The sequence below is a fragment of the Polypterus senegalus genome, chromosome 17 (genome assembly GCF_016835505.1).
Source record: "Polypterus senegalus isolate Bchr_013 chromosome 17, ASM1683550v1, whole genome shotgun sequence".
Lineage (NCBI taxonomy): Eukaryota > Metazoa > Chordata > Cladistia > Polypteriformes > Polypteridae > Polypterus > Polypterus senegalus.
The window spans coordinates 76,156,268-76,178,387 of NC_053170.1; the positions used below are offsets into that span (position 1 = coordinate 76,156,268).

The 22,120-nt window shown below is 39.2% G+C and overlaps 1 protein-coding gene across 1 annotated transcript in view; it reads left to right on the forward strand.

Annotated features, from left to right (window-relative positions):
* The first annotated feature begins 626 nt into the window (after nt 1–626).
* LOC120518113 (importin subunit alpha-7) overlaps nt 627–22,120 on the forward strand; it is a 313,398-nt gene continuing 291,904 nt past the window's right edge. Inside the window, exon 1 of the mRNA XM_039740716.1 lies at nt 627–764. Within this exon, the coding sequence (XP_039596650.1) occupies nt 761–764 (4 nt within the window). The 5' untranslated portion in view covers nt 627–760. The remainder of the gene's footprint in view (nt 765–22,120) is intronic.

Genomic DNA, 22,120 nt, shown 5'->3' on the forward strand with positions numbered 1-22,120 from the left:
AAGAAAACATTTTATATAAATAGGAACATGGATAAAGGTTTTTCCTTTAATAAAAGTTACTTTTTCTCTTTTACAAATGTACGTGGATGCAGCTTTTTACTACATTTGCTAAGAAGAGAAAGCACATTGACTTTAAAAAACAAATCATGCACGACTGTAACATACGGTACGTATAGTTAAAAGGACTGCAGCCGCCTGGGAATTCTTAGCAAACCGTAGCACAGTACGTCGCGGCGAATTGCAAGTTCAGGTTTCTTCGGCTATCTTTGGATATTCTCGTTTTGGTCCACTTTTGCATAATATGGCACACATTTTCACTTAATAAAATCATAACACTTGAAATCGATATTCATAGAAATAGCTTACTGTTGTCAAAAACCTATTCAACTGCCACATGTTTTTAGTTTTTTTTATTTTATTTTACAAGTACCGAGGGTTTTTAACTGAAAGTGCACCTTTAGAAATACACTGAATTAAACTGAATCAAGTATTATAAACATACAACGATATACTGAAATGAGCACGATTCAAATGGGTTCAGGGGGACAACAGGGATCAGTCAGGTGTGAGTTCGTAGTGTCTGTAGCCCTTTAAGCCAGGTGGCGGACTAAAACGCGCACAGAGCTGTTTTGGCTATCGCAGGCTGCCGTCGGTTCCGACATATTAGTTGAACACCGCAAGTTCTGGAAGGGGCGAAGTTCAGAGAAGAATTCGTTTGTATTGCCCTTAAATACCATACTGGACGCCAAGTTAGATAGCAATGGGTGAGTAATGAAAGCGTGGATAGATACCCAGATAGCAGTCTTTAGTTAATGTCAGTCTCCAGAGGAGAAATATAGCTTGCTATCCGCTGTTTAGGATGGGGCGCAAGCCGGGACTTTTAGGCCTTTTGTACTGAGACGGCGGGCATTATACCCTACGCTAACCGGCAGTAGTAGTCTAGGTTACATTTTCAGTGTGTCAAAGTTTGGTTCACATTGAGCTTCTAGTTTTCATGGTCTGCGGGGGTGGGGGGTATCTATTCGTTTCAGTAAAATGTTTGGTGGATTGAGGGTCCTGTGCGGTTTAAACTGATTGGTGGAATTATTGGGTTTTGCTATTTTGGTTGGTTTTCAGAATAAATATAGTCTTTCAGCGACGTGCTGTATGTAGTGTTTTGGAATATGTAGAATGTGTGGGTGGCCACCTTCCTAGGTCCCTGAAATGCACAGAGACCCTAAACGTCAGGCTACCACTGCCTTGTTCCATATTGGTTTTGTCACTCATTGTCTTGTAGTAACTAAGTGTCTTTTAGTTTTAAATGTTATTGTTCTGTTGGGTCCTGAGTTCCAATTTTCACACAGTATTGAGCAGAAGCACATGTTGAGAGTTGTTTCATGTTCATGTTATCTTTAAAGTACATAGGGAAATTTGATATACGTGGAGAAGATAGCCAGAGAAGTGTGACTTCACAAAGCTTTTTTGATAATTAAATGTTTAACACCTACACTATGAATTTGTTGTATGAGTTACATGTCATACTTTAACATAAAGCACAAATTTTACAGTAGAAGAAATTCAGTGTTAAAGAATGATCATGATTTGTGGTCCCCACATCCTAAATTTACAGTGCTGAAAATTTAACTATAAACTGAGAACAATAAATAACATGCTTATTAGTCAACATTGCATGAAAATATTAAATGCTATAATAAGCAAAAATCTCTTAACCTCTGTTGTATGTATAATGTCAGGACCAGTGACTGTGTATAAGTGAACTTTGTGACTGCCTAGAGTGGCCCTAAAGCAAAAGTGGCCAAATTAACCAACAAATCCACACTATGGGATATCCTCCTTCTATACCACTTAAAAAATCCTTATATAGCCTTTACAGAACTTGATGACAGTAGATTATCATTTTTAAGTGCTGTCTGGTCATGCTGAATGACTAAGTAATGTCTTTTCCAGCTTGGGCTTCCCATCTCTGAATGTAGGGCAGTAGTGTCAGGGCTGTGGCGTAAGAGGTTGACGATCAAGAGTGAAGGTTTAAACATAAATTTTTCTGTGAATACAAAAAATGAGTCTTTTGAAAGAGCAGGCACTGCAAATACCCAAAAGCTCATTTTCAATTCTTAGATGATTGCTATGCTGCAAGCAGCTGTAGACGTCGTGTTCTACTCCCATGTGCACTGGTAACAGCTGTGTCTCATCCAAAACAAAGACTGACCAGCAGCTACAGTGGGGGAATAATTATTTGATCCCTTGCTGAAGAAAAGAATCGTCTCTAATTTTTATAGTAGTTTCATTTTAATGGAGAGAGACAGAATATCAACCAAAAAACTAGAAAAACACATTACATAAAAGTTATAAATTGATTACCATGCCATTGAGTGAAATAAGTATTTGATTCCCTACAGCTCAGCCAGAATTTTTGCTCCCACAGATGTGGTACACAGATTACAGTCATTCAATCAATCACAGATGTGTCTGATCTCAACCCGTTTTGTGTATAATGCAATCTTTACTTTCATTTTTTTGAGACTTTGAATTTTCGTACTTCCATTATCTCTAACCTGCACTGCATGTGTATTGCGGCAACATTTTTTCATTCTTTACGACGTTCTACTTTGTCATCTACTCTTTGTCTTTTATTTCATGCCCCGGGTGTGGTTAAATCTCTTGGCATAAAGTCTTGTCTCGCAGGATGTGAAAGTGTCTCTCTGAGAAAGTTGCGTCTCGTCTATCGTCCCAAGATTTTTTTATTACAATAGAGAAATTAAAAATTTACCATTGAGTCCAATAATCTAATATTACAGGTACACTGTTCAATAGTCTAGGAACCATCACAGAAAATGCTTTTCCTCTTTTTTTTTTCTTTTCTTCAGTCCAGACCTTGCCACAGGCAATAGTCCTTGATGCGAGGACCTTTGGGGTCCTGCCGTCTGATAAGGTTTTAATAATTCAGAAATATAATCTGGAGCCAAACCATTCAAAGCCTTAAAAGTAATAAATAAAATTTTAAATTTAATTCAGTAATTAACTGGTAGAAAGTGGGGGAAAAACCGGGATTGGAGTAATGTGATCACAAGTTTTAATCTGTGAGTAATCTCGCTGTAGCATTCTGTACCAGCTGGAGCTAGGCAAGAGAAGAGCAGGTCAATGTGGCAAAAAAAGTGTTTGAATTAACCTAAATGAGACAAAATAAAATCATGAGTATCCCTTTCATATCTTTAAAAGATAAAGAAGGTAAGACCTCAGCAGTTTTTTGATAGAAACATGATTATACTAGTATGAGGTTCAGTGTTTAAGGCAGGATCAAAGAGAATCCCTAAATTTTTCATTGGTACCCAACATTAAATCTTCAAACACCCAAGTACCTGTTTTTTGTAGATCGCCAATTTCAAAAGTCTTAGTTTTGTCAGGGTTCAGCTGTAAAAACGGATATGTCTTCCAAATTCTTACATAATTTATACAGACCTGACAAATTGGATGCAGTGTTAGCCTTCATTGACAGATACAACTGTAATCATTTTCATTAACAGTGACCGTCATATTCCTGGATAGCATCCTAGAGAAAGCATACGGTATGTAAATAAAATTAAACTGGACCTAAAATGGAACCTTGAAGTAGAGCACATGTCATAATAGAAGAGGAGGATAGTTCATTACCAGCAGAAAGTGGAAACCTCTATTAGACAAGTATGAGGAAAAAAGTCCAGTGCAGTCCTAGATATTCCAGCCCATTGTTACAGGGTGTACTCACACTAGCATTTTGTTCCATACCCGAGCATGTTTTTCCACATGTAACTGTGTGTAAAGTTCAGGTTTGTTATGTCTGCAAATTGGAATGAAGGTTTCTGATAATAATACAGTACCAACAATAGACACATATAAGACTGTCGGCTGAACGCACACACTAAGGATATGTGCTTGTGAGCTACCTCTTCTACTTGTCGCATGTCATTTTAAGAGCTGGGAGCACATGATGCTTGTCTGCCAAAAGCAATCTAACAACTGCTAGGTTAGATGTCTGTGGACTTGTTTTAAATGATGGCTCACTGCCTGGTCTCGTGTAATTTTGTAAAAAATACTTTTCCTTTATTTCTGGCCCCGGTTGTGGTTAAATTCTTTCTTGCAGGACAAATAACACTGCTTGCATTGTGGGGGTTTAAGCGCTGCCCTTGCGCTGCCCTTCGATCTTTTTAAAGCATGTACAGCCGCTGTCCTTTTTGCTACTTTGTGTCTCTGCTGCTTTCGTTGAGATCGCTTCTCCATGATCATAGACACCTGACCGAATTGTGTTTTCTTTGAAATTTAACTGTTGCAGGTCCACAGATTCTCATAGCATATGTTCTATTATTGTGTAAATCTACGTTTTGTGCATTGAATGATGCAAATGCGAAAAGACTTTGTTTTCTGCACTTTTCCTTTTATTTCTGACCTCGCTTTGTCCTGCTATTTTTTCAAATTACACCTAGTCCTGATGATTAATTTTCTTTTTTTGCACTAATGCGATATTCGTCGACGTTTCATTTATAACGTATTGTCCTTTATACACTTTATATGCACCGAGACATCTGTATCTGTGAGTGCTGCTTCCCTTTACACTACTGTTTTTTTTTTTTTTTTTGGGCCCATTCTCTTTCGTCTTGTGGTTCTTTTATTTTTCTTTCATGATCACGTATCATCTCCTAGTCATTCATTCCACAGGATTTTTTTTTTTTTTTTTACAATAGAAAAACCTACTCGAATGGAAACACATTTCTATAACTTGAAGGAAAACGCAAAACTCTGTAAATAAAGGGTAAATGTATTGTGTGGGTAATATAAAGATATCTTATTTTCAATGCCTCTGATAAAGTATAAATCAGCTTTAACTGTTACAGATGGCAATTTAGCTAGAAATATCTTGGTTTGCACACAGTGGACACATTATCACAAAGCATAAAATATAAAACACATTTTAATGATCAGGTGTACCTGTCTGTCGTTGTTTTTGTGTGTCCATCAAATTAAATTCCAACACTTTTCCCCACAGTGACCGTCTAAGATGGAAAAAGCAAACGACTAGTCATACCACTAAAAAAACAAACATGCCAGAATGTCTGCAAAATAAAAGTGTGGACACCTGACAGTAAAGTCAAGGCAGTACCTTGAATATGAATGCATTTATTGTTGGATTTGTTTTCAGCACAGTTTTGTCCTGCATTCTTAGCTCGATATCCCCCAAAATAGCAGTACAAAAAATACCACAGTTTACATTTTTCTGAAAGTGTTTTTTTATTTAGTTTATTTTTATTATGCATTTTATTCTTTAAAATGTGTGAATAAAAATGTATATACATATGTGAACTATCTATAAGAATTTAAGAATTCAAGGGGAGACAAATGCATCGGGATGGGTGAGCTGGCGGGAACACTAGTTCATTAGTTTACAGTGGAACCTCGGGTCACGACCCTAATTCGTTCCAAAACTCTGGTCGTAACCCGATTTGGTCGTGACCTGAAGTAATTTCACAAACTCCTCGGGAACCGCTTCGGCCACACACCACCACGCCCCCTCGCTAAGCCGTGAGTGCAGTGATTATTTATTAAAACTGGCCTTTTTGATGGGAGCTGTGGACCCGCTATACCACAGGAGGAAGCTGGGTTAAAAGGAGGTTACAGTTTTGTGTGAGAGTCCCTCTGCGTGATACACCGAGAATAATGTACAGTACATGGAGAGACTGAACACATGAAGAAATCGTCGACGCGTACGAACCAGAAGGGAAACTGGCTTGTTCGTCAACCAAGTATGATCGTGAACAGATGCAAAAGTTTGGCGAACTTTTTGGTCGTAACCCGATTTGTACGTGTTCAGAGACGTTCGTGAACCAAGGTTCCACTGTATTACAGTTATTGCAATGAATGAGTGAGTGCAGCATTTCTTATTATAAAATCCTTTTGAGAATTTAATTAAGAGACAACTACTTAATAAATCCAGGCTTAACTGGACCCTTACCAATTTGCACACATCGAGTTAAGTGGAGGATACAAGAGTGGCACTTCTGAATCTACAGTAAGAACAATAGTAAGGATCAAAAAACCATGCAGATTACCTTTTGTAGATTTCCCATTGGTCTTTAATACAATCCAGCCCCACGTTTTAGTTGGTAAACTGCTCTATTAATTCTGTTTAGACCATTACTTGGTGTGTGGTTTCTGTAAATTTTAACTAACAGAACATAGAGTAAGTTTTAATATCTGTTTTTCTAATTGCCTGAATATGTCTATCGGAATGCTATAAGGATACTATACAGTCGTATAAAAAAGTTTGGGAACCCTCTTAATTCTTTGGATTTTTGTTTATCATTGACTGAGCTTTCAAAGTAGCAACTTCCTTTTAATGTATGACACGCCTTATGGAAATAGTAGTATTTCAGCAGTGACATTAAGTTTATTGGATTAACAGAAAATATGCAATATGCATCATAACAAAATTAGACAGGTGCATTTATTTGGGCACCCAAACAGAGATATTACATCAATACTTAGTTGAGCCTCCTTTTGCAAATATAACCGACTATAGCCTTTGAGTGTCTGGATTCTGGATGGAGGTATTTTTGACTATTCTTCCGTACAAAATCTCTTCAGTTAAATTTGATGGCTGGCGAGCATGGACAGCCTGCTTCAAATCATCCCATAGATTTTCGATGATATCCAAGTCAGGGGACTGTAATGGCCATACCAGAACATTGTACTTCTCCCTCTGCATGAATGCCTTTGTAGATTTCAAACTGTGTTATGGGTCATTGTCATGTTGGAATATCCAACCTTTGCATAACTCCAACTTTGTGACTGATGCTTGAACATTCTCGTAAAGAATTTGTTGATATTGGGTTGAATTAATCCGACCCTCAACTTTAACAAGGGCCCTAGTCCCTGAACTAGCCACATGGCCCCACAGTATGATGGAACCTCCACCAAATTTGGCAGTAGGTAGCAGGTGTTTTTCTTTAGAATGCGCTGTTCTTCTTTCGCCATGCAAAGCACTTTTTGTTGTGACCAAATAATTCAGTTTTTTGTCTCATCAGTCCAAAGCACTTTGTTCCAAAATTAATCTGGCTTGTCTAAATGCGCATTTTCATACAACAAGCGACTCAGTTTGTGGCGTGAGTGCAGAATGGGCATCTTTCTCATTACCCTGCCATACAAATGTTGTTTGTGCAAAATGCGCAGAATTGTAGAACGATGTACAGATACACCATCTGCAGCAAGATGTTCTTGCAGGTCTTTGGAGGTGATCTGTGGTTGTTTGTAACCATTCTCGCAATCCTGCACATATGCCGGTCCTGTATTTTTCTTGGCCTGCCAGACCTGAGTTTAACAGCAACTGTGCCTGTGGCCTTCCATTTCTTGATTACATTCCTTACAGTTGAAACTGACACTTTAACCCTCCTGAGAGAGCTTTTTGTAGCCTTCCCCTAAACCATGATACAGAACAATCTTTGTTTTCAGATCTTTAGAGAGTTGCTTTGAGGATCCCATGCTGTCACTCTTCAGAGGAGAGTCAAAGGGAAGCACGGCTTGCAATTGACCACCTTAAATACCTTTTCTCATGATTGTACACCCCTATCTATGAAGTTCAAGGCTTAATGAGCTAATCCAACCAATTTGGTGTTGCAAGTAATCAGTATTGAGCAGTTACATGCATTCAAATCAGCAAAATTACAAGGGTACCCAAATTTTTGCACAGCCAGTTTTTCACATTTGATTTAATTTCATACAACTAAATACTGCTTCACTAAAAATCTTTGTCCGGAAAACACCCCAGTACTCAGATGTTCCTAGGAAATGAAAGACATATCACTGTTATCTTTTTTGTTGAAAATAGAGTAAATTATTATGCAGGCTGAGAGGGGTTCCAAAACTTTTTCATAAGACTAAATATTACCTGTTTTGTTTATCTTGTACACATATGACTGGAGGAGTTCATGTAAGAACAGACCTATCCTGAAATATGCAGACAGTTTTGTCATTATGAGCCTTGTACAAGAGTTTGTTCAGTTGTGTGATCGTTCTCTTGTTACAGCTAAATATTTAAGACACAGGATATGGTGGTAGATCTTAGGTTCTTTTATCATTTAACTATCCCACAATTTATTAAGGGGAGACAATGTACCATGTGGAGCGCTACAAATACCCAGGAACAATCTATACTAATAAAAGGCAAAGCCCTCACTGACTGACTGACTCACTCACTCATTACTAATTCTCCAACTTCCTGTGTAGGAAGAAGGCTGAAATTTGGCAGGCTTATTCCTTACAGGTTACTTACAAAAGTTAAGCAAGTTTCCTTTCGAAATTCTACGTGTAACGGTCATAATGGGCGACAACGTCCGCCATGTTAAACTTTCTTATTTATGGCCCCATCTTCACGAAATTTGGTAGGCGGCTTCCCTGCGCTAACCGAAACCAATGTACATACTTATTTGTGTGGTATGACGCCACTGTCGGCCGCCATATTGAACTTTCCAATGGTCTTTGTTACCTATGGGCCCATCTTCAAGAAATTTGGTACGCGGATTCCCAACACTAACTGAATCCTACTTACAGTACATATATCGTCCATAGCCTGCAGCTCGGTCGCTATGTGAGGCAGCTTTGGGTCCCCCATCCCCACGCCTCCCACGTTGTTGGCTGTCTGCCTATATAAGGCCGTCCGTCGCTCCGGTCTCTTCATTCCCTTCCTTGCTTCGCCACGGTATTCACGTCTCCCTGCTGATAACCGCAGCCTTTTATTTAATCCACGGCTTCTCCGCTGTTTTATTGTTTGTTTATTACGTTTATAGTTATTGTACAGGTATTTTAGACCTAGTTTACATTGTTCAGGTACCCATTTCCTTTATTGTTCCAACCGTACCCCCATTAACATGTCTATCGAGGTGATCACCATCGATCAAAGAACTGTCACTTACCGAGTGGTTTCCATGCCTAGAGTTGGCGCCTGCCTTTTCCATTCTCTGTGTTACATATTGCACAGCCATATCAGGCTCACTCTTGATATCCGGAGGAACATTGTGTCTTATGTATTGAATGACTGGGATAGGTTCAAGGTGTGGACTGATGATCGTCCTGGAGATAATTATACTACACAGGAGCACTATAAGAGTGAAATGCTTAAGCCCTTCACCTATGGTTCTGCATGTGAGTTGATGGCTGCCACTGAGTTGTTCGGTTGTCGCTTTCAAGTGTACTGAAATGGCCAAATATTTTACACCTTTGGACAACCGATGCCTCTTAAACATCTTAGATTCACAGGTAATGATTTGAGTACTGGATACTTTGATGTATATGAATGTTTAAACTCTCAAAAGCTGGATGCGATATAATCGATGAAACCAGTTGTATGCTTACAACGCTTGACAGATGCCGAATGTCACTTCAACACAACAAGTCCAGCAAATACTAACGTAATTCAAACAAACCATGAAACTCAAACCGATTATAACAGCAGCAATCCAAGCTGTGAGATTTGAGGCAAGATTGCTTTTCACATGGCCAACTGTACGTTGCATGCTCATAAGTAAGCTCAGCGCACAGCTTGGTCATATTATGACCGGAGGGCCGAGCTGACAACGTGGCATGCAAAGAGATCCTTAACAAATAATTATTGGTATATTTTCCCTCGGTTTAAAAAGGTTTACTTTTCTTCTTAATAAAAATTTTAAGGCAGTACTTCGCCACTGCGAAGCACTGGTATTTTGCTAAAGATTGATAACTGGCTAAACTTTGGTCTTAACACAGAACAAATTTGTAAGATTTGGAAGAAGCATTTTTGCTTCTTACGAAATTCAGTAGTTCAAAAGTGGACAAAGCCATAACACTTTTTTTTTTAATGTCCTTTTTGAAGCTGCTATTACATTTGTTTTTATGTGTTGTGTTGACAGTCTCAGCATTAAGAATATAAACCATCTTAACATTAAAGCTAGCAGTAAAGTGATTGGTTTGCAGAAGACATCTGTCACTGTATTACAAACAGGTTAGAAAGAAGACAAACTCGGTTCTGTCTGACAGTAGCTACCCACGTTTCTCTGAATTTTAGCTTTTGTCATAAGGCGGTAGATTTAGGTTTCCAAATGTAAAGAGCAACAGATTTAACAACTCTTATTCCTAGAGCCATATGGATTTTAACACTAGAATCCCTGAAGCCTTGAAAAATATTTGTAATGCCGGTTCACTTTAAATTCCCTCGCTTCTCGTCATCAGTGTTTTTGTTTTGCAAATGTGTCAATCAGCGCAAACGGCAAAAAGCCTGCTATCCCATCCCTCACTGATGCAGCTGAAGTCAGACACAAAATTCTCAGAGCTCATGTCTGTTCATCCAGGTGTGAGGTGTCTGGAATTGTATAGGGTAAATAATATATTGTTATTTGGAATTTGTGTGTTACCCAGCATTCTTGGTAAATGTAGGATGACAGGAAATGTGAGGCAAGAGATGTTGGACACATAACTAAAACAAACTTTTTTTCATGTTATAGTAATAATGACACAATGTTGACATGAAGTCCAAATATGAAATACTTTGACAAGAGGTACAGTAATCCCTCGCTATATCGCGCTTCGACTTTCGCGGCTTCACTCTATCGCAGATTTTATATGAAAGCATAACTAAATATATAACGCAGATTTTTCGCTGCTTAGCGGGTTCTGCGGACAATGTGTCTTTTTATTTCCAGTACATGCTTCCTCAGTTGGTTTGCCCAGTTGATTTCATACAAGGGGACGCTATTGGCGGATGACTGAGAAGCTAACCAATCAGAGCACGCAGTTAAGTTCCTGCCTGCTGAATGCAGTGTTAACCAGGAAGTCTCGTCTCGCTCATTCAGCATCAACATGTTTCGCTGTGTAAAGAGTTGAGCTCTTTTGTGTTTATCTTTGTGCATAGTCAAGCCCTTCATTATGGTTCCAAAACGATCTGCTACTGCTTCAGGGTCCGTGCCCAAGTGCAAACGGAAGATGTTAACGATTGCCGAAAAGGTAAACGTTTTGGATTTGTTGAAGGCTACGATTCTTTTTATTTAAAAAGTAGGAAAGGAATATAAGATCTACGGCCGCAGTGCCCTTTTAACCAGGGTGCAAAACGAGTTGTAAGTGGATGTAATAAGGCAGTAGTCTGGATGGAATCTGCTTTAGGGATTTGGATTGAAGACTGCCAGAAGAAGAACAACGGCAGTGCTACACAATCGCCTGAAGTGGCTCCTTTGGAAAAACTGTAATGCTCTCCTTTGTTGTGCAGTAAAATTAAACTCATTGTTATCGGACAAGTCATCGTGTCATTGTTGGTGAGTAACCATAATTAATTTTCTACTTACAGTACTTGTACGTACGTTTAGTGTCACTGTACACACATTTACTGTATACTATTTTTCTTGCATTGTACGTATTTATTGCTGGTGGCCTGTCTATCATAATGGCTGTAACATATGTGATATCGGAGACACTCGATATCTTTAAAATAATATTTAGGTTTTACTGTATATACACAGTGTGTTTATATACATAATTTCAATGAATCTTACCTAATATCTAAGAGAATACAAAGGGATTATACTGTATAACTCTGTGGGGAATATTTATAAACAGTGTGGGAGAGTTTATAAGGGCTTAAAATATATAAAAATAACCATACAAACATATGGTTTCTACTTTGCGGATTTTCACCTATCGCAGGGGGGTCTGGAACGCAACCCCGCGATCGAGGAGGGATTACTGTAAAATAAAACAAGCATGCTTTTTTTTTCCTCAAGAATATACCCAAAGAAGAAGAAATTATTCAGTTTACATGTTTCTGTCAATGTGTTAAAACTGAAGCCCAACTATCAATCAACACAACCTTGCCATGTCTGCTTGGCTGGTGTAGAGGTAAGAATTGCTGCCTCATAATAAAGAGGTTGCATGTTCAAGCCCTGTTCCTTCCCGTATTTACTATTTTGAGTAGTGAGCTGCTGTTATTATCACTATTACATAATAAAAACACACATTTGATTTGAGACTGTAATGGCTGTTATAAAGTTTTGCTATTTGTAAAAGATTTCGCTGAAGGGATATAAGTAGTGTCATACCCAGATGGAGGTGGTACTCAGCCAGGATGCCTGAGAAGACAGGAGGAGGGCTTGTGCCTCCTCCAGACCACGAGGGGGTGACCGCCCTGGAGGCCTCAGGTAAAGAGCTGCGAAGCTCCACCCTGTATGGACCTCGGGTTACCGCCAGGGGGACCCCAATACCAGGAAGACCCTAGACCTCAGCACTTCCGGCACACCAGGAAGTGCTGGGGGGATGAGAAAACAGGGACACCCGGAGTGCTTTCAGGGAGACAGCCGGCACTTCCACCACACTGGGGTGTGTTGGTGGGAGATTGCCGGGAACACACCTGGAGCACATCCGGGTGCTTATTTAAAGGGGCTGCCTCCCTGCAAAGGGACGAGTTGGGTGGAAGAGTGACAATGTCTTTGGAGGAGGCAAGAGGCGGTCTGAAGAAGAGAGAGAGAGAAGGCATTGGATTGGCCTGGACTGAGGGGTATTGGGGCTTGTGAGCATTGACTGTTGTATTGAATAATGAAGAAGAAACGTGTGTTGGACGACTTGAGCGTGTCAGCCTGTCTGTGTCCGGGGCAATGTTCACAGTAGACACACAAATGCTGGTGAATCATGTCTTCTTGGTATCTTGTTGCTGTTTGAATTTTTTTTAATTCAGTTTTGTTCTTGTTTAATTCTTAGAGTTGTCTTTGAAACGTGTGGGGTTTTTTTCCCACCCCAACCCCCTGTCCTGATCTTGCCTAATCTCTTGCCAGATCAAAACACTAGTGTGGAGAAGTGCTCACATACTGGACTTTAGGTACAGGTGGAAGTTCCCATCCCACTTTATTTATGGTGCAAAGTTGTGGTGCAGTGCAGCAGTCTATTAGCCAGCGAAAGTGACATAAAGAAGTTGTCTGTTACGATTCTATACCGGATGTCTTTGTTGTCAAAGTGCATATGCCCTATGATAGTCTGATAGTGGTCACAGGGAATTGTATGTTTGGTTGCCGGTACAACAAATAGTTCTGACTAGGCATCAACCACAGTACCAACTGTGGTCATTGCTGCTCTTATGAAAAGTACAGTGGAACCTCAGTTCACGAACGACTCGGTTCACGACCAAAAAGCTTGCCAAACTTTTGCCTCGGTTCACAACCACACACTCGGTATACGAACAAGCCAGTTTCCCTTGCTTGCCTGAGCTGAGCTGAGAGAGCGAGCGAGCTGCTGCAAGAGCTCTGTTCATTGTTCTTCTTCCATTGGCTTCTAAGGAAGTGAAGAGTGGTTTGAAGAAAATTGAAATCGAAGTAAAGAAAGAAATTACACGAGGTGGTAAAACTGTTTACCAGTTTACTCATTTACCAATCTGAGAACCCTCCTGCTTTCAAGCAGCACAATGTAAACAAAGCCAGACTGCCAGCAAACATGAAGGGTTGGGTCACAAGAACTTTGTTTTTGGAATGGCTGCATGAGGCTTTCACTCCCACCAGCTAAACAGCTAAAAGCACCAGAAACCCAAGAAATCACAAGAAGGAAAACACTTCCTGCCAGAACTCGACTCATGCAAGGTTAGTTTTCTTGGTGGTTTTTGTATTATGGATTTTTCAAAAGTTAATTTTTCAGTTCATAACGCGATTTGTTGCAAATGTTCGCTTTTTTCCTTGTGCTTAAAACTCATGAAAGTGTTTGCAGATGGAGTTTTTCATAGCGCGATTAGGTGCAATGTTACCTTTCTCTTTTTTCAAATGTTCCTTTTTTTCCGCTGTGCTTAAAACTCATTTTATAAAAAGTGTTTACAGCAGTCAGGCTTTAATACTGTAGCGTGATCTCCTGCAATCTTACTTTTTTGGTTGCTTGTGAGTTGGTTTTTAAATGCACTTCGGATTTGGTCGATGTTTCTTTTTTTTTCTGCTGTGCTTAAAACTAGGGATGCACCGAAATTAAATTCTTGGCCGAAGCCGAATAATAATGAAATGCTTGGCCGAAGGCCGAATACCGAACGCGGTGTTTCGTGATTTTTTCATTTATTTTGCCAATTTTTTCACCATTACAATAATAGTAAAAATTTGCTTTTTACTATTTTGTGTTGCTTTTCAGAGAAATAAATCAAATAACAAAAATACAATTTCAAAATATTTAACACTGAACATTTTTTTTAACATTCCAGCAGATATTATACAAACAAAGCACGATATAACTTAAAATAAATAAATTTAGTGAAATAAAAAAATATTTTTATTTGGCCATCTTTGAAGCCCCCCTTCTTGAATACCCTATGTTAGGCCTATAACTGACTGCTGAAAGAATGTTACTCTGTATGTCTACAACAACAAATGTGCATTGAATAGTGCAAAAAATGTGGATGAACCCACAACAAATGAATAACTGTCCTAGACATAAGCCTACTTAGCCTACTTCTTCAGGAAAAGTGGCAGGTTCTTCTTTATGAAAAGTAGCTTCTCTACTTTCTCACATGAAAGTCGGTTCCTCTTCTCATCGATGACATGAGATGCAGCACTAAACAGTCTCTCGCTGTTGGTGCTTGTGCATGGAGCAGACAAGTACCTTTAGAATATTTGAAATTTTTATTGCAGTTTTCTGACAGTTGCTCATTTCAAAACGAACAATGTCTTCAAGATAATGAAATGGTTGAAACCCAGTGTAGGCCTACTATTTTACTACACTGAAAATAGTTAAATTTTCACAAAATACATAATATAAAATATAGGTAGTAACACTTTACAATGTTTCCTTTTGTTAACATTATTGCATTAACTAACAATGAGCAATACATTTGTTATGGTATTTTATTAATCTTCGTTAATGTAAGATAATAAAAAAAATTTAGTTCATGTTAGTATAAGTGCATTAACAATTTTAACAAATAGGCCTACCACTTTTGATACTTTTTAATTCAAAAATTAAAAATGTGATACTTAGTTTTAATACTGTATTAGTAAATGTTAACATTAAGATTAATAAATGCTTTTAATAAGGGTTTTTCATTGTTAATGTTAAAAATAGAAACTACTTATAAAGTGTTACCATAATCCAAAATATAAATAAAATCTTAAATTAATTTCCCATAGAAGTAGCCTACCTGCGTACCATCTGCCAGGTCGGGAAAGCGGCCTTGATTGGTCCTCCAAAATTCGAGAGGGTTATTGCTCCTGGGGATGGGGACTTCTGAGAGATAACCATCTAACTACTGAGCGGTTGAGCTTGTCCTCTGTCTTGCAAATGGGCTATTCTCTTGGAGGATCTCATCGAACATGTCAGACAGCGAGACTGTGTGCGGCTCATCTGTAGTACGAGCCCGTTTACTCTCTGCGCTGTTTTCATCTCCTGTGCCGTGCATCACCTGACCGTCTCCATCACCTAGTGGCTTTCCCAAATCCAACTCAGCCTGGCTCATTTCTTGTGTGTGCAGCTTTTTCCCCACATCCAAGTAATGATCTTTATATCGTGGATCAAGCACAGTCGCGATGCAGTACAGGGGTTCTGAGTCCGCCTGACTAAATCGTGTGCTGACAGCTTCCAAGAGCGCACTTTTAGTTGTTTTAACTCCGTGGTCTGTTTCAGCCTCTTTGTTTAAAAGACGCTTTAGTGCTGCAAGTAAAGGTATGACGTCTGCCACAGATGCATCAGATGAGCTTATCTCTTTTGTTATCTGCTCAAAGGGGGTGAGAAGAGGGAGAACGTTCTCGACCCACTGGTATGCGGTGAATGTCGCGGGCAGGTCATGATCTGCTATGTATGTAGCCAAGACTCGCTTTTGCGCAAAAAGGCTTTCCAGCATATAATATGTACTGTTCCACCTTGTGCTCACGTCTTTTTGGAAACGTTTTTGTGGCGTTCCGAACTGTTCTTGGATAGATTGTAGGAGTGCATAGGCGAGCGGTCAATGTTTAAAATGGCCAGCAATTTTCCTGCCTATCGCTATCACATCTGCTATACTGCGCTGACTCAACAATCCCTCGTTGACCGCCAGTTGAATTGTGTGTGCCATACATCGTATGCCTTTCAGATGACTATCTTCCATGGCTTTAGACATATTTCTTGCGTTGTCACTGACTACCGCATGCACTTTAGATCGGTCGATATGCCATGTTTCAAACATGTTGGCAAACGCCTCAGATATGGCTACAGCTGTATGGGACCCTCTAAACTCTTGTGAGTGAAGCACAATCTTTTGTAGCTTGAAATCTGTCTCGATCCACTGCGCAGTTAAACTCCGCATACTGGTGGGGCTCACATCCGAGCTCCAAATATCAGTCGTGAAGCTGAGGGCTGCAATATCTGTAAGCAAGAGCTCATGGACGTGAGTTGAAACGACGTTCTACATCTTAGGTAGGCACACGTCTGAGAAATGCCGTCTACTAGGCATGGTGTAACGGGGCTCAATATGGTCTATAAGCCTGCGAAATCCAACATCCTCTACAACAGAGAATGGTTGATCATCCAATGCGATGAATTCCATTATCCTTTTAGTAATCCCTTTAGCTTTGGCACTGTCATTGGCAAACTTTTTTGCCTTTTCTAAGAAGTCAGCCACAGATGGAGTAGGTGTCCTAGGACTGGGAGGAGCTACTTTCCTTTTCGCTGCTGCTGTTGCCGTAGCCGCTGCCGTGTCTTTCTCGTACTCTGCATGATGTTCGGGGTGTCCTGATTTTAAGTGATAAATTAAACTTGAAGTGCTGTACGTTTTTGCAGATGCACCCCCTCTGGACAATTCAGCAGAACAGTGTCTGCAAGCGGCCGGTTTTGCCTCTTTCTCTGACGCTTTAAAGTGCTTCCACACTTCTGACATTTTTGCTGCATAAAGCCCGCGCCTCTCACTCTACGCGGGTTACTATTTGATCGCGTCATTGTTCGGCAAAATTTATTCAGCCTTTTTACTTTACTTTAATTTCGGTTGCTGAACATTCGGTGCATCCCTACTTAAAACTCATTTTAAAAACATTGTTTACAGCGATCAGGCTTTAAGTTTAATAGCGTGATCTCCTGCAATCTTTCTTTTTTGGTTGCTTGTGAGTTGGTTTTTAAATGCACTTTGGATTTGGTCGATGTTCCTTTTTTTTTCTGCTGTGCTTAAAACTCATTAAAAAAATAAAATGCTGCGCGAGCACCTGCTACAGAGAGATTAGAGAGCACGAGCGAGCAAGCGCATGAGAGAGAGAGCGCGCAGCTGACAGGGAAGGGATGGGGGGGATAGGGTGTGTGTGTGTGCGCGCGTGTGCTCGTGCGCGCTCATGCTAGAGAGAGAGAGAGAGAGAGCGCGTGAGCTAGGCTGCTCCTGTAGCTGAGGGAGGGAGGGGCTTTGTTGGTGTGTGTGCTACAGAGAGAGGCCTTGAAGCAGCCAGCTCGTGTAGCTGAGCAGGGAGCCTGGGTGTTTTTGTGTCAGTGTTATTCAATGTTTTTACATTAGTATACTATTACACTGTGCATTCTATGGTGTAATTAACTATATTTGTGCTTAATCTTTACATATTTTTACATATTTACATACGGTTTGTACGGTCTGGAACGGATTAATTGTATTTACATACAATCCTATGGAGGAAACTGCTTCGGTTCACGACCAACTAGGTTCACGACCAAAGTTCTGGAACGAATTATGGTCGTGAACCGAGGTTCCACTGTATGGAGCTAAATGGCATCAACACAGGGGGTGAGAGGCAAGTTTGTTGTACCATGTGAATGTCACACTAAGAATAAAAGTGAATAATAAAAAAAACACTTTTACAGGTGGCAAAAATTTATACAGCGTGTTATAGACTCAAATCAAATGCATGTTTTTATTATGTAATAGTAATAATAGCAGCTTACAACAGTAAATGCAGGGAAGATCCGGGATCGAACGCGCAACCTCTTGATTATGAGGCAGCTGATCTTACCACCGCACCAGCCAAGCAGACGTGTATATGGTGTGTCGCCTAATAGTTGGACTTCAGTTTTTACACATTGACGGCAACCTGTACATTGAATTTTTTTCTTTGGTTATATTCTTGAATAAAGTCACACTTGTTTTGTGATACCTTTTTGTGATAAGTGTTTATTTGATATTTGGACTTCAGTCTTCACACATTATACACTTCACATTAATATTTTGTCAATTCTTACTATAACTTGAAGAAAGTTTGTCTTATTTATGTATTTAACATTTCTTGCCTCGCATTTCCTGTCGTCCTACATTTACCCAGATCATTGTAAACATGGAACACACAAGAAATGTATGTATTCCATATAACAATATATTATTTACTCTATACATATCCAGATACCTCACACCCAGATAAACAGACTTGAGCTCTGAGAATTTAGCATCTGACTTCAGCTGTGTTGGTAGGGGATAGGATAAGCAAACTGCTTGTGCTTAGTGGTTTTTGGTTCACATATTTGCACTAAGTAAAACTTTCTCCTGCGGTGGCCTTGTTGTGTTGCACATTGCTGTTTATGCCTATGTTGGTGTTAATTAGACTGAAGATTGCTGCTAAAGCTACTAGAGCAGCAGTATTATCCATTTCCTGACTAATGACAAGGTCTGTTTTATTACTCTACTGTGGTATTTATAGCTTGTTGAAATCATCATTTACCTATTTTGGTTTTAACACTAGAATTACCAGAGCCTACGAAAAAACTTGTAAATCCGGTCCACCTTAAATCACTTCTTAAAATCGTTCACAGCTCTCCACCAGCGTCTTTTGTCATCTAAATGTGCTGATAAAAATCAGGCTGCAAGCAGCCGGCTATTCCATCCCCCCACCGACTTAGAACGTGCACAAACTTCTCCCAGCTCATGCCTCGATTTGATTTTCTGGGAGTTGAGTTTTAGAGTGGAAATAATAGATCGTTGTTTAGAACACACGCATTTCATGTCTGTTCTGTTTTTACAGTAATCTGTGTTAACACATTGTTAAAACAGAAACGTTTTTTATATTCTAGTAGTAGATGACAAAATGTAGGCATAAACTATATAATGTATGAAGCCTGAAGTCCAAATAAAAGAAACACTTTCACACAAGGTACAAAGCTAACACAACAATTGCACTTTTATTCAAAAATATAACTGCAGAAACAAAAAGCCGCCTTAACATGCGACATTAACACCCGTTTGTTATGACTGCCTCCGTGGCGCAATAGAATCAGCTGCCGCCTGGGAATCAAAAAGTTGCGAGTTCGATCCTGCATCACTCCGTTTTGAGAAGTAAACTGCTCTTAGTTTTACTATTTTAGAATAAAAACATACATTTGATTTCAGTCTGTAACAGCCGGTGTAATTTATGATACTTGTAAAGGTTAGCTTTTTTTTTTTTTTTTTCCCAGTCAGTTTTATTATCTCGGCCACGTTTACGAGCCCAAACACACCCCAACCCCTCTCCCTTCTACATCGGAGCAAGAATGCACATACCATTGCTTGCATACTAAAGTGTCAGCAGGCACTTTTCGTGGCATTACACACATTTTTGAGCATGCCCTCTGCACACTACTTGTGGCTTTAGGCTTTAGGAAGTAAGTAAATAAATAAAGGTAAATCGTGTCATAAAATGATTTCTTCATAACGTCAAATGTTATTTATTTGGCACGGACATGCTCAAAAAATGTGTAATGCCACAAAAAGTGCATGCAGACATGTCCGTGCCAAATAAATAACATGCATCATGCATTAAGATCAAACTGGGGTTAGGGATGGATTTTGGAGAGTGCATTGCTTTAAGTGCCAGTCTGTGAAAACTTGACCTTTTCCGTTAAATTTTTTTTTTTTTTTTTTTTTGGTCGTATTAAGTCACCTTAATGGTAGATCTGGTGATGAATCTAGAAATAATGAGTTTTCTCATCTTTAAATTGCTAGTACTAACATTTATAGAAAAATTACATTTTGCAATTTTTACTTTTTTTTTTGGAAAAGCCTCCACACAGTAGATATAACTTTTTTATATGTATTTGAGGTGTATTTGGAGATGCAGAGTATATGAAATTCAAACAACAGAGAATTAAAGGGGAAGCAAATAAAATATTTACAAAGGTTCTTAACCAGGGGTTCGTGTCCCTCCAGGAGAACTCGGTAAACTTACAGAGGGGCTGCATAAACACTGAAAATAATTATGAAATTGCAGCACTATACTCAAATTACAAACAAACTACAGTAGTGGTGTCCAACATGTCTTTTTTAAGCAGACTACTTTAAGATTTTCCAAAAATTGTTTTGTATGGGGCACAATGTCTGTTTACTCAAATATTGTGTTTGTATGTACTGTATATTAGCCAGAATACATTTACACACCTGCATTAAAATGTGTTGCCAGTGTTTACTTTAGTTAAATCTATGCAGTTTAGCACACCATAGCCACTAGCCTCTAGTTAAAATGGGAATAGGTTTGTCACAAAGATCCAACAAGAGTAATTTTAAAAAAAGTGACATTCTATACTGCCGCAAAGTAGCTTTGTATTTTAGCATGATGCCAAAGACAGTTTTTGAAATGTCATCTTAAATTTGTTTTATACTTTAAAAAGCACGGGTAGTGTAATTACATAGCAACATGTGTAATTTTGTAAGTAAATGTAACTTGGGGGAAAAAAACGTCTTTGTCAAGAGGGTAAAAATCATGGCCCCTGTAGGGGGCCTCTTAAATTTTCTTGAGGTTCTCTCTGGGGAACCTTGGAAGAATAAAGGTTGAGTACCACTGATACAAAGCATCACAGGGTTACCGTACAAATTTAACGTAGCAGCATATAATTGCATAAATATGTGTAAAATGAAAGGAGAATGGTAATTGTCTGCCACTTACAGTCTGAATTGGCATGTTGCGACTACATAAATTAATCTTACATTATTTTTATATTTTTGTTGCTTTTGATGCAGCAGCAGAAAGTCAAGTTGAAAAATTGTAAAACTGAATATAAATCGAGCTTTAAATTAGTATGTGACAGCTGCAGCGGGAGTAGAGCTTGTACCTAGAATAACTCTGCACAAACGCATAAGGAAACCCGACTGGTACCAGATGGCAATATATTTAATGGGTATTATACTGCATAGCTTATGTGAAAAACAATTGTTACATTTTTCCACTACAACATACTATACTTTTGTATGAAAAAAAGATTTGTTACTTCCTTATTTACACCCAGCTACCTTTTATAGTTTACAACTTTTTGTATTTTATGTCCAGTCTCTATCCAAACTTTCTGTTGCATGCCCTTTGAGTCAACTGCTCATTTTGCTCTCAAAAAATGGCAGAAGGTGGAGTTAATGCCAAGTAAGAGTACCTCAGGAGTGATATCTGGCCAATAGAGTACCAGCAAATAATTGTGCTATAGCACTCCATGTTTATTTTTTCTGTTTTGGAGTTTTAAGAGAGCAGAGCACTGTGGGAAAGACTTAAATTTTAGGTTGATTTTTACACAGTATCCAAACAAGGTACAGTCATGGCCAAAATTATCGGCACCCCTAGATTTTCTCAGAAAATGCACCATTTCTCCCAGAAAATTGTTGCAAATACAAATGTTTTGGTATACACGTTTATTTCCTTTATGTGAATTGGAACAATGCAAAAAACAGAGAAAAAAAGCAAAATCTGACATCTTTCACACACAACTCAAACTGGGCTGGACAAAATTATTGGTACCCTCGTCTTAATATTTGGTTGCACGCCCTTTGGAAAAAATAACTGAAATCGAGCGCTTCCTATAACCATCAACAAGCTTGTTACACCTCTCAACTGGAATTTCCGACCACTCTTCTTTTGCAAACTGCTCAAGGTCTCCCGGATTTGAAGGGTGCCTTCTCCCAACAGCAATTTTGAGAGCTAAGTGTTCAATCAGATTTAGATCCAGACTCATTGCTGGCCTCTTCAGAACTCCCCAGTGCTTTGTCTTCAACCATTTCTGGGTGCTTTTAGAGATGTTTGGGGTCCTTGTCCTGCTGGAACACCCATGACCTCTGACATCAGACACAGCTTTCTGACACTGAGCCCTATATTGCAGCCCAATATCTTTTGGAAGTCTTCAGATTTCATGATGCCATGATGCACACAGTGAAGGTATCCAGTGCCAGAGGCAGCAAAACATCTTAGAACCTCCA